At 39.1% G+C, this 17,809-nt stretch overlaps 1 protein-coding gene across 1 annotated transcript in view; it reads right to left on the bottom strand.

Moving 5' to 3' along the window:
• Positions 1-17,809, bottom strand: part of mdga2a (MAM domain containing glycosylphosphatidylinositol anchor 2a) — a 207,559-nt gene that overhangs the window by 43,500 nt on the left and 146,250 nt on the right. The window contains exons 9-10 of the mRNA XM_036593740.1: positions 17,207-17,476; positions 9,762-9,910 (exon numbers count right to left, since the gene is read on the bottom strand). Coding sequence (XP_036449633.1) covers positions 9,762-9,910; positions 17,207-17,476 — 419 coding nt within the window. The remainder of the gene's footprint in view (positions 1-9,761; positions 9,911-17,206; positions 17,477-17,809) is intronic.

Here is a 17,809-nt window from a genome sequence, read left to right as displayed (position 1 = left end):
AGCAAAATTGGAGCTCGCCAAAAGCACTTTCATCCGTTCACACTCAAATGAAATGAGCTCATTTGAAAACCAATTACTTCTTCTAATTGGATTTCACCGGCATGGGGAAAACAACAATGAAAGCTTCAAAAACGGAGAAACAATGTGTGTATTTTCCACACCTACTGCCTCATGCACTGCGAGTTATGACAAGATTTACTTTTTGCCCTATATGGAGCCAAAGTCCTTGTTTTATTTGCACATTCAAACAAGAATTCCAAGGATCAGAGATTCTGACACGTGAATTTCGAAGCGCTGTGTGCAAATGCCTTTTGCATGCCTGTAAGTCAAAACAATGTCAGGATGGGATTGAATCTGCTGTGTTATAAACAGGCTTCTCTTTCCCTTTGTCATCGCAGTCTGGAAGCCAAAGATAGTGCATAAACAATATCATTAAAGAGATTTAATCCCCATTAATGCAAACTATAAAATCCCCTTAATTAAAGATGAATTGGTTATAAAATATTAAAAGGTGCAATATAACAATCTATACATATAAGTCACTAACTCAGCCCTGCAGCCTTGCAGTCGTATACACATAAGTTAGAGCCACTTTTACTACATCTTTCAGCCCTTTAGAACTTGTTACAAGGGACAATTAAGCCCCAAGTAAGAAGCTGAAGCTAATATATTAAAGGAAATATGGGGTCATTGAAAGAGCACATCATGTGAGCTCTCAGAAATAAAGCTCAAGAGCTGAGCGAGACAGAGAGGCAGAGTTTAGCTCCAGTTTATCTGACTGGCTATATGGCTGCCCTTGATTCATTGTGAAAATAACTAATCAAATCTGCCCTACTGAAACATTGTAAACAGCTGTTTATAGGGGAAGGACACAGTTCTAAAAGCACACACTACCACATAACGTGGAATTACTTTCCAGAGAGAAATCAGGATAGACATTGGGGCATGATCAAATGTAAAACAGATTTAGATGCTAAAAAGATATATTCATATGTAATTATTATTAAATCTGTCAAATGTGGACAAGGAGGCTCTGTAGACTTAAGGCCATTGCAAACCAACACAATGAGAAAAAACATAAACAAAATATTCCAACAAGATTATTTGCACTAAACCTATCGAAAAAAAAAAAGTTTCGTTTATGTTTCATTCGGGAGATTTTGCACCTAGTTCAGGTCTGTAACTCTAAGTTTGAGTTTTTGGAGATGCTAACAGATGAAGAAGACAAACGAATCTAAAAAATGATCTATCAATGCCAATTTTTATTTTGTTTTTGTTACAAACCACCACTCTGAACAGGCAACATATGTATAAAATACATAATTAAAAATATACAGTCCTGTTACACACGTCTATAACCTAAGAATAGCTCAATGGTTTTGCACTGAAGTCCCTGTAGATACTGAATAGTTAGACTTAGTATGTAATAAGCCTGGGATTTTACGAGGTTAAATACATGTAAAGAAACAAAAAGCAGAAAATGACCCTTTCACCCTTTACTACAGCTTTCATTCTTTTTGAGAGGCCTGCTTTCAGTTTTACAGAGAAAGCTGCAGGGATATTTTTTCACACCTCTAACGTTCTGTCCTAGAAGTTGGTTACATTTTCTGCTTCTCGCAATCCCAATTACAAATTTAGATTCATCAGTCAAACCTTACTTATTTTTAGAATATCACTAGACAGAATGTCAATGCAAAAAGACCCTGAAATGGAAAGATCACAAAATTAGGTAGGCACTAAAGTTTTATTCAGGAGCTTTTGCACATAGCTGTATCTTCGTTAAGGTTTTTATAGCTAAATCAAAGCTCTTAAAAGTTTTTTTTTAGCTTGGTTTAACAAACCGCTAGAAGGAAAAGTGAGACCAGATCGAATTTCAGATAGTGAGGACACATTGTACTGCAAGGTGTAAATTTAATCAGAGATATTTATTTCAATAGTATGTGTAAATGAACCACTGCTGAATGACAGTGCTGTATTAACGTGCTGAAATGCCTGCAAGAGAAATGACTGCAAGAGTAGTTCATGGCCTTAAGAGGTGTTGGGGCATATGATTCCATGACATTATTACAGAGCAGCTCAAGTCAACACTACATGCGTTTTCATGATTAATGCAAGAGTACCTCCATTCATTCTGTAGCCAGGGGCATGTGGCTCACCATCATAGGACGTCTCATGTGTAATCAGTGCATGCAAAACAAGTTGCTCACATTATGGCACCTTTACTGAGGGATGTTTAATGTGCATTTAAACAAGATTTTGATTTCTATCACTTGCATTTTGGTATTTGCATCTGTAAAAAACACTAAAAGGGAACTGTTTCCTGTCTGTGATGTTTGATACACCACTGAATATCAAATGAAGGGACAATTTTGGATCAGATGATCAGTGCCCACCCATCTACCATTGGCTGCTGACAGCAGTCTATGCAACACAGCTTGCACTAGAGCAGCCCCACTGAAATTTCTGACATGCCAGAAAATAATTCGGAACAGCTAGCGCTGGAGCATCTTTCATCCACCCACACTACAAGACTGCTGGCATGAGAAAGATCTAAGGTTTCTCTCCAACTGAAAAGTAGCTTGTAAAGGCTAGGATAGGGTAAACTCTGGTGTAGTGCCCAGCCTTTGAAAATTCTACACAGCCAAAGTTTGGGGATAGTATGCTGACGCTTGTTAGATGTTTGTTAAATGCAAAAAAATATTCTTGTATGGAAAAAAGTAATATTCAATATAGTTCTTTCAGAAAGTTGACTTTTTTAACTGTTCTAACACAGTATTTCGAAGTCCAGTCCTCAGGGACCATCAGATTTGCTTTATTTCAGCTCCCAGCACAAATGTTCTGGGCATACCAGGTTTGCAAACAAGTTGGATTGGACAACACACACCATCAAAACAGTACTGCTGTTTCACTTCCATCTTTGAGAGAAAGGAGAAAATCACCCTTGCTTCAGATCTGAAACGCTCCACAGCTCTATGCTATGGGTCTGAAAGGAAGTGTGTCTGTCAGGAAGCCGTCACTGAGAAAAGGAAATATACAGAAATTACACAAAGAAACTGCTGATGTTCTCATAGAGCTGAACGATTGGGGAAGATATCTAAGTCCGATTTTTCTGACCAGTATTGCGAATGCGAATTAAATTGCAATTATTTTTTATAAATTAAGGCTCAGGCTTTTTTTTGCCAAGAACACCAGAATATCCACTCTTTCTAGCTTGAGGCTTGACCCTGAATGTAGTCTGCCGGACAGCCTGTAAGTTGTGACTGCAATGTCATAACGCATGGAGGTTTGGTTGCCTATGATTGGTCTAACTTATCTACCGGCAGTTCACAAGCTCTGTGTTATTATGTTGAATTTCCCCAATTTAAACTTTATTTTTGAAAAAGTAGGCTATATATATATATATATATATATATATATATATATATATATATATATATATATATATATATATATATATATAGCCTACTTTTTCAAAAATAAAGTTTAAATATACATATGTATATTATTGTAGCTCTTGGGATTTGGAAATTGCACTCTCTTAAATTGCAATGTCAATATAAATATGATCAATCTTTCAGCCCTATGTTCTCAGAACACTGAACTGGCCATCCCACAACCTAGGCCTCAACATCACTGAATGTGTTTGGGATTATTTGGAGAAGCAGAAAATAACAACCAACTTATAAGACTCCAGATGGTCAGAATAGTGTATTTAAATTTTCTAAAGTAATACCTTTTCACCTCTCTTAGCCCAATAATTCAGAATAATTTACTGCTACTGCCACTGCAGGTTTGTTTTTCCTCCCTTGACAGAAGAATTATTGCACAGCGACTACTGTAACTAGCTGAGAGGTGTGCCAGTCAGTTCTGCCAGGGGTCAACTGGTTTAAATGTATGTTTTTTATGATAAATGCTCTCAGTGTTCTAGAAGTACTAATGTCATCCACGATATACTGAGGAAAACGTATCGTGATGCAATTTCTTATGCATACTGCCCACCCCTAGTGCAGACTACAACCTTACTAAACTTCAAGAAACGAATTTGGGTGTCACTGCTTTAGGCACTGTAGCACTGCCTAATATGCTTAGTTCGCAGTCTCTCCCCTAGCTAATCGCACCCCGCAGGCTTCACACACTCTCTCTGCAAAGAGAACACACGTGTCTGTCGTGCCCTGGAAATGTCACAAAGCCCAAAACACCGTGAAGAGGCGCCTCCATACACATACAGCCGAGTCCTGGAACGCTCTGCCGGGCTGCGGACGGCAGGTGACCAGCCAAGACAAAATGATGGATGAGTGCAGTGGGGAAGAAGCGAATCAGCTACAAACGGCAGCAGGCTAACGAAAAGGAATGCGTAGAAGGTGCACTGTTTAGCAGAGACTGGAGACTGCAGTTCTTTAATGAAGAGGGGAGGAAGCAGGAGTTAAAGCAGAACAGAAGAGGTGACTAACAATCACTCCGGGCATGTAACACAACTCTGTATGTGCACACCCACACACACACACTTCACACACTGCTAACCTATGAGTAGCAGTCTTGATTCTCCTGGAAACCTTATCTTATTATGGCAGTTCCATCCCTCTGGACACAGCTGTTAATTAGTTTTCTGCCCCTACTCTTGTTTTGGACTAGAAGACTCTCTCTCTCTCTCTCTCTCTCTCTCTCTCTCTAATGCCAGGTGTCCTCTTTGTTGCTAAGTCATGAAGGATAAAGTCCGTTCTGGTGCAGCAGAATACAACATTGCTTCGGTTTTCAAATTTATGGTCATAATGCTTTTAAAGCCATCATAAGGGGTCTCAAAAACGCATGAGACCATTTAGTGATAACTGCTGTTGTCCTGGATTTTATTATGGGTTAGTCTGCTCTGTTTTTCCCACCACCAAGTACCCCAACGCACACTTCCAATTAAGTATTTAAGAACTGCATCACACAAAATGTTTTATTCAAATTTCCAAGTAAGCACTGTCATAATTCAATAGGGAAGTTCAGTCAGTGGGCTTCTTTCTTTAGAGCGCTGACATTCAGTGACTTGTGCATCATCGCATACCATTTCATTTAAGTTGTACTGAACCTGAAATCCATTCAATGGCACGTTTCATTCCAGCAGAGATATGAACACACGCTGCTAATCTGGAAGCGCACAATATAATGTAAGTCCTAAACGGCACTGGGTTCACATATTTACTTTTACACATTTACTCCATTTTCTGTGATGACAACTTAATTTGTCATTATTGTTTTCTTGAAATCTCCAGTTCTTTACATCAATATCACAAGAAAACAAATGTTATTATCCCAAGATAACAGAAAAATATCCTTGAGATCTTTCATATATTTGAGATCTTGCAAAAACAAAGCCGTTTGCTGAGGCATCATATGGATGCCCTCACCATGGTTTACTAATGTGAGACGTTGTTTCTTTTTACTGTGGGCAGAAGCTGTGAAAGTAAACTCTGAAAAAAAAAAAACACAAACACAAAGTCTGTTTCAGAGATAGCTGGCATGCTGTGCTACTTACCAATACACCCCCTAATATAAACTGGGGGTTGCAAGACTAGTCATTTTTTACTAGTTGACTAGTCATTCAAAAAAATAAGCAGTCATAACAACTAGTTGGGGGAGGACGTCTATGAAAAGTATTTTGTTAGTAGCTTGTAAATAGGGTCTAGTGGCAGATGCTGCAGTTTGAGGTGTAAAATCTACACTGATTTTTTGTGTTGTATTTCAGTAGGTTTCAGCCTCAGGCACTCTGCCCACAGATGTACACAGACTGTCTAATGTAAATTGTCTGATGTAAACTGCAGGCTAAAATCACCACAGCTCTCTGAATCTCATATCTAACAGAGAATTTAAACTGGCTGTGGCTTTGATCTGTGCTTCTGTGCACTGGTTTTATCAGTCCGATAGGAATTTATTATTCAATTTATTAGTCAACTAGTCCATGTAAGCCCTAATATACACTTGACATACAAACAGTCTGACCAGAAAAACAGCCCACAGAGGCATACATTTTCTACCGAATTGGGCCTTTATGTAGTTTGATTTCACAGAATAAAAACTACAGGGACAATGTGCAGTGTGTAAAATGTGTAGACATGCTGTGAAGATGAGGGGTGTATGATAAAATGCTCAAAAGCTGAAACCACACCACACAGAAATAACTCCGAAATAATTACAGATTCCTGATCAATTAAGATCATTATTGAGATTATTGTTTGATACTTTACATCAATATTCAATTTCAAAAAACTGCTAGCTTCAAGTACAACTAATCTTGCATTATGTCGATATTTCAGGAAAGCAACATTTGCTATGTCATGACATAATGACATGACATTAATAACTCAAGATGTCACGAAAACAAAATCAACTCGTTATCACGTCTTTCCTTTTACAGCTTCCATACAATACCACAGAAATGCCTAAAGGTCCCCTAAGTCACTAGATTTAAGTGCAATGATTTGGCCCATTGCCTTCTAAACATCACTTATCATACTATCACAAAGGATAAATGCAAGGCAGAAATCTTTATAAAATACTGCAGACAGAGAGAGAGCGGGGAAGAGAAAGAGAGAGATTGTGTGTGTCTAGGACATTGTGAATAATTTCTCAATGTACCTTTGTACTTTGTGTTGACTTTGAGCGCCGGTGGGCGGCGGCCCACTAGCAATGAGGAGAACCTGACAAGGAATAAATCACCCTGCATGATGTCATTATAAACGGCCGCACGCTCCGCTGCTCCAGCTGAGCCGTGAAAGTGTGAAGGAGATGGTGACGAAGGAGGGTGACAGAGGGCCGCGCAGTAACTGCTAAGCGACAGCCGCACTGCTCGGTGAGGGAAGGCACGCAGAAGCAGAACGCTACAGCAAGCAGTAGAACACTAAAGCCCTTCAGCAAATATTAGCTCCGCCAAACAAACACAACCTCTGCTCTACAGACGGGAACAAAGTCAACAGTTTCTGACTCGGACGCCTCACAAAAGTCATAATAATGTTTTGGGAGTAGTATTTCTCACCTTTGTTCTCTTAAAAGGTGTGAAAGTAAAAGTGCTGGCATATAGACATTATACATGCTAATCTTGAAATCAGTCTCAACTAATCAGTCTCAGAAAATGAAATAATTGCGCAACTTCAAGCACAAAATCAGTTCATTCATTTAAATTAGAGACAGCATTTGTATAATTATTCCGTTTAAAGAAATATAATCTATAATAATCATATTATTAACTGAAATGACATCTGAAGGTTTCTGAAGAGCAGGGACCTTTTATATCATGGTACAAATCAAGACAGATAATGACTGCAAAAACATTATAAACATTTAATGATACATAAAACCTAATTTAATCTAATTCACTCTAATCTGATGTATGCATAGTCTAAATGCAAATCAAAAGTTTAAAGGTATTAACACACAAGATTAGCTGATTTAAGCATGGAGATGCCGGCTTGAACCCAAAGCAGTTTATCTTTGAGAATATATTCAGTTGACAAGAGCAGGAAAAAAAGGAAATGTGCACAAGAGGTTTACAGTTTAACCATGTAAGGACTGGCTGACAAGTAAATGTTCTCTTTATTAAAAAAACGGGTTCAGAACAGGGCAAGACCTTGGCTTTCATTAGACTTAGTTAAGTTTATTCATCTAACAATATAACTTGGAAAACATGGCCTGGCCCCTTCCATAAAACAAAAATAAACAGACAAACAAGCCAAAACACTGACTGGCAGGAGTCTATCAGTACCACAAAAACTAAGCAACATATCCTAAATGAGAAAAAGATGCAAACAATATTCATTATGTGTAAGAAAGAACTGAATGATATGTTGAAATTATACTGGATGCTGGGCTACTATGCTACTATGACTCATCAATTTTACTGCATTTGTGACCGTGTAGAAATAAATGTAACATTCTCTATAATGTTAATCCAGGTATATGAAGATTGAGTTTCTATATTTTTAAATGTGTGTCTACCCCTACTATCTACTGACTGACCATGTTTCATCATAAAAATATGTAAGCATTTGAGTCAGTGAAAACCTAAAAAGCATTTGAAATGCTTCTGTGAAACAGTATTTGACACCTTCTCAATAGATCAGCAGTGTTTAGTTGACAGCATGCATGATGATAATGCATACTTTACATTCTGCTACACGTCTCTCTCAGAGTAACAAACAGAGCCTTTTTTCTGTCTTACCTTTTAGTCATATACTGTTTCTATTTTTAAGTCTTTTAAAAAGTCTCCTAGTTTTTAAAAGTATTTTGGAATCATTGAAAGGCTATGCATGGTTTGTTATTGTTCGGTTTGAAAGCTTGGCTTTTTTAAAATCTCAGTTTATTTATATCAATAAAATGACTGGAAGATTACTACGTGACACAGTGAAAGCCCTATTCGAAAACATGATTAATATAGGATTATAGCTGTTTTTTTATTATCACACTGCATAAATAATAGGATTTCTTTATTTATTACTTCCTGGAAAAAGTCATTTTTCTACTCATTACTTTAGTTCTCTATTACTCTCTAAAACCTGCACACATCTGCACCAACTGGAAAGTACAAGGGAAAACACAACAGTCACTAATATATTTAGAAACAAAGAGCCAATCACAGCAGACATCATTAAACGGCATGTCACTATTTCTGTTTTTAAACAAGACACAGCCAGTTTTACAATTTGGGAGAAGTTATGTGGACATCCCATCTAAAAATTGAGTTCAGGTGTTTCAGCCACACTCTTTGCTAACAGGTGCATAAAATCAAGCACACAGCCATGCAGTCTTCACAGACAAACACTGGAAGAATGGGTCATACTGAAGAGCTCAGTGACCATCACGGGATGCCAGCTTTGCTACAGGTCCATGAAATTTCTACCCTGCTAGATCTGCCCAGGTCAACTGTAAGCTCTATTATTTGTGAAATGGAAGCGTCTCAGAACAACAACATAACCACAAACAGTAAAGCACACAAAGTCAGAGCAGGGCCACCGAGTACTGATGCACATGGCGTGTAAAAATCACCTATCCTCTGTTTCATCACTCACTACAGAGTTCCAAACTGCCTCTGAAAGCAATATCAGCACAAAAAGTGTGCATTGGGAACTTCATCAATTGGGTTTCCAAGCAGTTGCACGCAAGTTTAAGATCACTATGCGCAATGCCGAGCCTCGGCTGAAGCGGTGTAAGGCATGCCACCACTGGACTGGATACCAGGAGAATGCTAACTACCGGAATGCATAGTGCCAACAGTAAAGTGTGGTGGGTGAGGGATGATGGTCTGGGGCTGTTTTCAGGGTTTGGGATAGGCCCCTTAGTTCCAGTGAAGTGTAACGTTAATGCTACAACATGGCAAGACATGCTAGACAACAGCATGCTTGAATTTCCACACGCACACTCCAAACTTTTGTGAAAAGCCTTCTCAGAAGAATGGAGGCTGTTAGCAACTTTATATTAAGTGCCATGGTCTTGGAATAGGATGTCAAATAAGCTCATATAGGTGTGATGGTCAGATGTCAACATACCTATACCAATATAGCGTATATGTGTACATTGTTCCTAGTTCCTAGTTCAAATGCTAGAACCAGTAAGATTACAAGTGCATAATTGTAATTGTACGTGTACAATTCTGGGCAAATATAATACATTACGAGTTACAGTAGATTCCACAGGATAAAACTCTGATCAGCTACCAGACTGTCCCAAGAAAGAGTGTGATCAGCTAATTACACCAGTGATAGAAGAAAAACGGAAGATGGACTAACCTGTTTGATACCAAGACGATAGGCCATGATGCGGTCCACTGCATTGGGATTCATCTGCGTCCACTGGAGTTTGAAGCCATACACACTTGGCTTGTTCTGCCACAGGGCGCTGTATGTGTCGTAGTAGAACTCTGGAGCAAAGGCCTTACCTGAAACGAACACAACATCACCCTCATTTACCATAAAAAAAAAAACAAAAAAACAATGGCATCTATACTGTCCAGCTTATTTTAATATCATGACCACTTGGACCAGCCATGTTGTGTTGCTGGATGTCCTTGAATAGTTTTACAGCCATACAGACAGTATTTCTGTTTAAGTACTTGAGTGTAGCTCATCTAGCCATGAAGCAGGACTCTGCACTTATGAAGTCTGTCCTTGAATGGTTATGTCAAACCAACTTGTAAACACATATTGTGAGTCACTTCACTCGAGCATTGGCCAGATAAGGGCAAATTGGAATGGAAACATTTCAGATAAAAAAGATTGAATTTGGCATTTGCAAACCTTTACAGTTATGTTGATTTCGCTCATACAGTGCAGCATCTCTGCTGTCCAATGGTAGATTCAGGGGTCATTATTTAATAAATTAATTTAATGAATTACTGGTCTGCCTCTTTGACACGAGGGTTGAGGCCAGAAAATTAAACAACTGCAAGAAAGAGGGAAAAAGAGAGAGACAGAGAGAAAAAGAGAGACAAAAAAGCCCATCTCCATGAGATCTTCAAAGGAGACACAGACGCAAAGCTGTAAGGAACTAACTCTCTTTTATGACAAGCTGACAAGCCCCTCAAACCTCAAAACCTTCTACACAGAACAACTCTAAAAAACAGCACAGCATCAACCTCTGTCCATTTCTTGTCGAGCTAAAAGCCAGTGTGTCGTCTCAAAGTACAACCAAAAAGCAAACTCATTAATGGAACAGAAGCAGAGAAATGGGTGGAGGTTTTCCAATACACAGAGAACTCCAGCATGAAGCGTTTGCTGCAAAAGTCACTGTTTCAGCAGAAGAAACTTCATGGTCAAGCTTTGCATAGATGTCTACAAGGGGTGTGAGTAAGGGAAATCTTGCTGATGTCTGCAGGTCAGGGATTAGAGCTGTCACCAGCGCTTATTCTATCCTCAGCTTATTAAGAGAGAAAAAATCTACAGGCAGTGCTAATGGGCCTGCCGAGTTCACTCTGTTTAATGCTTGGGGATAAATTCAGCTCCGCTGGGAATCGCAGCTTGAGCGAAGATGTGTTTGCGGAGGTGAGCAAAATCACACTGCTCCTAAATCAGCCAAAGTGAAAAATCAAAACCTTGCATGGGCCAGCTGATGGCCAGCTTGGCTTGATGTTCCACTAGGTCAAAAAGACTTCAAGGTTTCGCTTGATTACTTTTTGGAATATCCACCAAAGCGTAGCACAACATACACTGGAACAGAAGCAGTACATGGCCTTTGTGGTTCCACTGCACTGCTCATGTGTATTAGCTGTTGAAAACTTTTAAGCTATATACAGCCCAATTGCTACAGCTTGTAAGCGTATATCATGGAATGCTTAACATACAGTGCCCATTGAAGTGTGTTGGAACACATAAAACAAATAACATAACATTAAAGACTAATCAAAAGGAAAATGGCAAATATTTGTGACAATTATTGACAATTATTATTGAAAGTACAATCCTAGGAATAATACCATACTCTACACATTTTCTACTCCTGTTGTGATGTTAGCACTCATCAGCATTCAATCTTTTTTAAGATAATCAATATAAAGATTGACAATATGAGCTTGTAACACAAGCTTTGATAAGTACACCATGAAAAAAACAGCCTTTGCTCAAAGCCAGTCACAATGTCACTAACATTGGTTCTTATGCAGCCAAAAGCTCTCTTAGTCGTCAACAATCACATCTACATAAAACAATAGGGAATCACTTGGACAGAATTATCCTCAGTCTGGTCTGCATGTGTTAAAACGTCACTAACATCGGTTGCTAATGCACCAGTATCGCCAAAGTTTAGACTTTTTCATCATTTCCTCTTAAAACATGTACCATACTTAAAAGTGTCTTCCCACATCCCACCTATGGTGTTTGAATGACAGGAGTGCTCGCTGACAGAGAAAATGCAATTGCAAACAGGGCTGCAAATGCATTTTAATATTGGCAAAGCTGAAGTGTGCATGAGGAAATGCAATTGCAAATCAGGGATTGTTATTTCGTTTTAATATGTCAGAGTCATACCATTAAGACAATGACAAACGAAATGTTATTTCATGTTATTTCATTTATGTAATTAGTAATAAGTATGTAAAGTAAATAATGTAATGTAAATAATAATAAAGTAATGTAAATAATGTAATAAGTAATTTCTTTTCCCTACATACTTTATCCAGTCAATATACAAAAAAATGCAAATGCAAATACACATTTTGCATTTGGATTTTCATTATTTCTTCTATAATGCAAACTCTCATTAGAAATACAACTGTAAAAACACAATCAGAATTTTCTAATTTGCAGTTTAATTTTAAAATATTAAAATATTAGAAAATACAGAATATGCTGCCAGAAACTTACCTTTGAACTCCTTCTCTGTGTCTTATTGCATATACTTAGTGATGCACTGAAATCAAAGTTCTAGGCTGAAACCAAAAACCATAGTTCAAGACACACCTGGTCAAAAACTGAAAAAAAAAGAACTTACATTTGAATTTTGCATAAACATACTACACAACAACTACCAGGTAATAACGGGTAGTAACAGAAATAAAACTGAAATTTCAAGTTGTCTGCAGACTTCTGATGGGTAGTATATTTGTGGAGTAGTACTTCTTTTCTTTTCAAAATCCCATGACAGTTCCAAACCTCAATCATCATGTGTATGTGTGTGTGTGTGTGTGTGTGTGTGTGTGTGTGTGTGTGTGTGCTCATGAGAGCAGTACAAACTTTCAATGGCATATAATGGATGTCATGAGCTCTGTCATGAAAGCTGAATTTACCTTACTAAAAGACTTGAGTAATTGAAGTGGAATCATGTCGCTCATTGAGCACATAACGGAGGTTGGCACTGCAGGGAGTCCATCTAGGCTTAAAGTAAAGCCCAGCACATGAATATTTCATGTCCGTCTCCTCGGAGATGTGCAGCTGTCAACCTGACAGGCAGCAGGCTGAGAAACTGATGCAGCACTGTTGTAGGAGAGCCACACGCACGGCCACAGGGCTACCGTAAGGAGCAGATGGAATGCACCTTGAAGCTTCTCTTCAACTGACTTAACCTCTATTTCATTAGCATTCCTTACAGCTTCTTGCGAAAGATGCCCACATTAGAAATGAGCCACCATTAAGGAGGAAGCTCAGGGAAAGCACATCTTATGTTTATGTGCTCATTCGTTTTCTGCTTCACATTCAAACTAATTAAACTAATTTGTTTCATTGCTAGCTGAGCCTCTATGCTATTAAACCTGCTAGTGCTGTCAGAGTTAATCGATTAAACTCAATTACACAACTAGAAAAAAAAAATTGATTAAACTTTACCTTCTTGAAGATTAGCAGTGATTAGCCGGCAATTGGGATGGTGATCATTAGGGATGTCCAATTCTAGTTTTCTTGCCATTCGATCTGATCGGAATACTATAATGTTCAGCATCGGTCGATACTAATCTGATCCATCTTTACTTTTTTTGTAGATAATACAGCCACAAAATTTAGTCTATTATTAAGTTACGCAAGTCTGCTAATTAATACTGCATTAAAATCTCTTTATTTTTAGTAGGTGCATAATGTGATGATCTGGGCTGAAATGCTTTGGTTTTTGGCATATATTAAAAAATTACCATTGCATAGTGCGTTTAATGACTTATGATTAAATTTGGTTGACCTATCTGACGGCTACCAGTTATTGTAATATTCTGCAGTAAAATAACTTTTTTGACATGTGTGTAATGATGTGCACTCTGAAGTGAATTTAGTTCTTAGTACACTATGATTTCATATTGTTGTCAAGTGCATGCAGTAGCTGCTCCTATGTCTTGATTTTAAATGAGCTGTTTCTTCTAATGTTGGTTTAAAATCAGAAGGGGCTGGGAAAGTAGGGGTGTGCATGGGTATTCGGACATACTCGATTAACCATTCAAGGCACTAGGATTCAAATACCGAATTCACTATTCAGGTATTTGTTATGTTTTATCACAGAAAGATGTAGAAAATCTACAAACAAACAAATCAGTGAAATGCTGATTTTATGTTCTAACAAGACTGCAAAATGTAGCAATTTCACTTGCATTTGCGAGTAAGTACAACTTCGCTACTACAAAACACAAGTGCCTGAATGTGACAGAGAATTCAAAGAACATGCAGCCAGCTTTGGTGTGGCTATATTGCTACTATATAAATACTGTAGCTGATGATGGCTAGGTCCAGAAACAATGAAATTATTTTTCTCAGACAAACTCTGACAATCACCTGTAAGAAGACAACGAGTCCTCATCAGCATCCAGTGTTGTACTGGTTAGCTCGTTAGCTCATTAGCTCATCTAAGAGGTATCCTTCGTTACTCAACGCAAACGAAAACCCTCTGCTGTTTCTGAATAATAAAACTTTTTTTTTAAAATGTGTTCCTCTGTGTGCTGCCACACCACTTAACTGCTGTCATCTAAAAAAGTAAGCCTACAGCCCTACATTAAAGTCAGCAAAAGTCTGTTATTTTTCTTGCTTGTTTTTCTTACCTACTGTCAACCGATTATCCGTTTATTAACCCTAACTGGTACTGGAATATCAAAATTTGTCGAAATGCACATCCCTACGATAAAAACTGGGAATAAATTTTGTACACGTTTTCGGTGGCATGCTGCTCGCATGACGTGTCAGAAAGTAGACCTATAGCCGCTTGCTCACATTTTATGTGTCAGTGCTTAAACAAAATATGGCTAGTTCACAGTTGAGTCAGTGGTGTGGCAATTACAATTCCTCACATTCCACTGCAATATACAATCCCAATTAAAAAAAAGTTGGGGGCTCCCGAGTGGCGCAACCGTCTAAGCGCTGGCCCTATCATCAGGAGATCGCGAGTTCGATCCCTGGTGATGCTACAGCCATCCGTAGCCGGGAGTCCAAGAGAGCACAATTGGCCTCGCTCTCTCTGGGTGGGTAGGATGGCCCCTCCTTCTCCCCCCATCACTCAGCGCGATGCTAGTCAGCGCAGGCGTCTGTTAGCTGACGTAACAGATCTGGCGGTTGGCGCTTTCCTCCGAGCGCGTTCGGCTGTCCAGTGACGTTGCGTGAGCGGCAGTTCGAAAAGAAGCGGTGGTTGGCTTCACAGGTCTCGGAGGAAGCCTGTGTTAGCCTTCGCCCTCCTAGCGTTGATAGCATCGTGTGATTGGGGGAGTCCTAACTAGCGGGTGGAATTGGAGACGACTAAATTGGGGAGAAAAATCGGGTAAAAGTTGGGACAGTGTGAAATGCAAATAAAAACAGAAAGCTTGATTTGTAATAGACTTTGACCTGAATGTAAGCAAACAATAGGAAAATAAGATATTTCATGTTTTATATTTTCTGCTTCATTGTCTTCTTTAAATATACACTCATTTGAATTTAATTGGCAATTTAAGATTAGTTCTAAACATTAGGTGATTCAGAAAACATTTTAAAAGTAGTGATGTAATCATGGTTGAGTATAAAAGGGGCATAAATGAAAGGCCTAGTCCTTTATGAGCAAGAATTAGTTGAGGCTTGGCACTTGGCCAAAAATGCATCAGCAAATAGACTGAAACCTTTTTTAACTGAGTCAGCGTTTGTCACGGTATGGAGGATATTAGTGGGTAACTTGCACATCTGTGAAAACACCATTAATCCTGAAAGATGTATACACATTTTGAAGCAACATACGCATATCTTTTTACACAAAATCTTTTTCAGGGACATCCATGCTTATTTCACAAGAAATATTCTGCATGTGTTACAAAAGCATGGTTGTGTAATCGGAGAGCAGGTGCTAGACTGGTCTGCCTGTCTCCTACTGAAAATGTGTGATGCATTATGAAATGCAAAATACAACAAAAAGGGCCCAATATGGTTGCACAGCTGAAGACTTGTACAAACGAACAATAGCATAAAATTCCACTTTCAAAACTGGATCAGTTTGTGACTTCAGTCCCTAAACGATTATTAAGTGTTGTTAAAAGGAAAGGTGATGTAACACACTGGTAAACATGCTCCTGTCCTAACTTTTTTGGAACATGTTCCAGGCGTCAAATTTGACAGAGTTCAAGCTAAATCATCAAATACTGTGTTTCAGTACTGTTTATAAGTTAATATCGGCCAAACAGAATTTACTATTCACTACTTTGTTTTTATTGGCATTTCACATATTATCCCAACTTTTTTTGGAATTGGGTTTGTAGTTCCACACTGCAGACATTTAGATTTCTTTGCCATCACCTGACAACGCACCTATTTTCTGCAGGTTGTGGGATAAAACGCATTTACATTACCTCTGTGACAATGGCAGGGGTAAAACACTCCAAAGTTCAACATTGGATTTTCTTGCTCTCATGCTCTTGTCCTCAGGTGTGTAGAAACACAGATCCAGACGGCTGTTCGTGCAAGGCTTAGGAGGAAGAGGCAAGTTTCCGCGATGTAGCAGAGGCTCATCATCAATGCATGGATTGTGCAAAATAATGGCCGTCAGCATGTCCTACTAAAGCGCGTAAAATACGAGGAGGGAGGGAGAGTGCACGAGAGAGAGAGAGAGAGAGAGAGAGGAGAGAGAGAGACTAGATCTAGTAGAATTGCCCAGATGGATGAGTGTTTTATTGGTTGGACTGGTGAATGAATGAGAGAGAGAGAAAGAAAGAGAGAGAGACAGAGTGTGTGAAAGAGAGAGATACACAAGGAATCAAGGAGAGAGGATATGAGCGATATAATCCTCTTTTATGCCTGCAGAGCAGGAAATTGTCAATGCAAATTAAATGATTAGGGGTGAAACATCTCCAAGAATAACCTAGGCATCAGAAAGCAGGTAGCTCATCTCTTCCCACATCCCTCTCTGGTCCAGGATGCCTCATCAACCAGCTGGGATTTCAGCTATGAATATTCAACGATGAGGGTAGAGCAAAAAGGAGAGGGAAAGAGAGAAAGAAAAATGCAGTAGCACTCATTTCCAAAACGAACAGCCTTGGTACAGTACCAAGCATGTGCTCAGTTTATGAGGTGGCACAAAATCAAAGACAAACCACCCCCTAGTCTGCAACTGCTCAGGATGACGTGGAGGGTGAGTTTTATCTGTGCCAGAGTTGGCCACATGCCAGCCATCTCTTAGTATAGCATCAACACTGCAAATAAAATTAGGGCACTGTCAGGGTTGTTTTTGGAATGGTCAACTGTGGTAAAAAGGAAAAAACAATAATAGGGCTGTCCAAGTTAACGTATCAAATCCAAAATGCATTAAACTCTCTTACCTGTTACCAGGAATGTGCAGCGGCCGGCGCCGGCTTCATTGGTGATGTCACAGGTGTATGCACCATAGCCCTCGCGGTTCAGTGCCCTCACATGGTACTCGGTCTCGTCACGTGTGTCGAACTGTCCCACGGTCAGCAGTCGTGTGCCCAGCTTCCACTCGTACTTCAGCACGCGAGACGGGTGTGCACGCAGCACTCTGCAGCTCAGGCTGAAGGCTCGGCCCAGGCCCTGCCGAATCTCTGTGTACACCGGCTCCACCGCTGGCGGATCTGTGGACAACAACAGAGCACAAGCTTTCATCATTGATGCCCCTTCAGCACAGAAAACAGAGAGGCTCTAAAAAAAGACATCAAGTCTACATATTTAGAGAAGCACAGACAAAAGTTTGGACTCATGTACAAAGGCTTTTATACATATGTTTGTGCAGAAGTGCATCAACGCAGGGGAATACTTTGAAGATTCTAAAAAAAAATTAAAGTACTGACATAGTTTTGATTTGTTTACCACTTTGCAGTTATTGTTAGAGCAGAAACTGTTAATTATGAACTCTTTACTACAGGGACAGCCTGAGTATCAAACTGTGATAATGCAAATTTTCGCTA

Source organism: Colossoma macropomum, unplaced genomic scaffold (genome assembly GCF_904425465.1).
Source record: "Colossoma macropomum unplaced genomic scaffold, Colossoma_macropomum, whole genome shotgun sequence".
Lineage (NCBI taxonomy): Eukaryota > Metazoa > Chordata > Actinopteri > Characiformes > Serrasalmidae > Colossoma > Colossoma macropomum.
The sequence above is the reverse complement of the archived record's forward strand: the minus strand, read 5'-3'. Positions and strand labels throughout refer to the sequence as shown.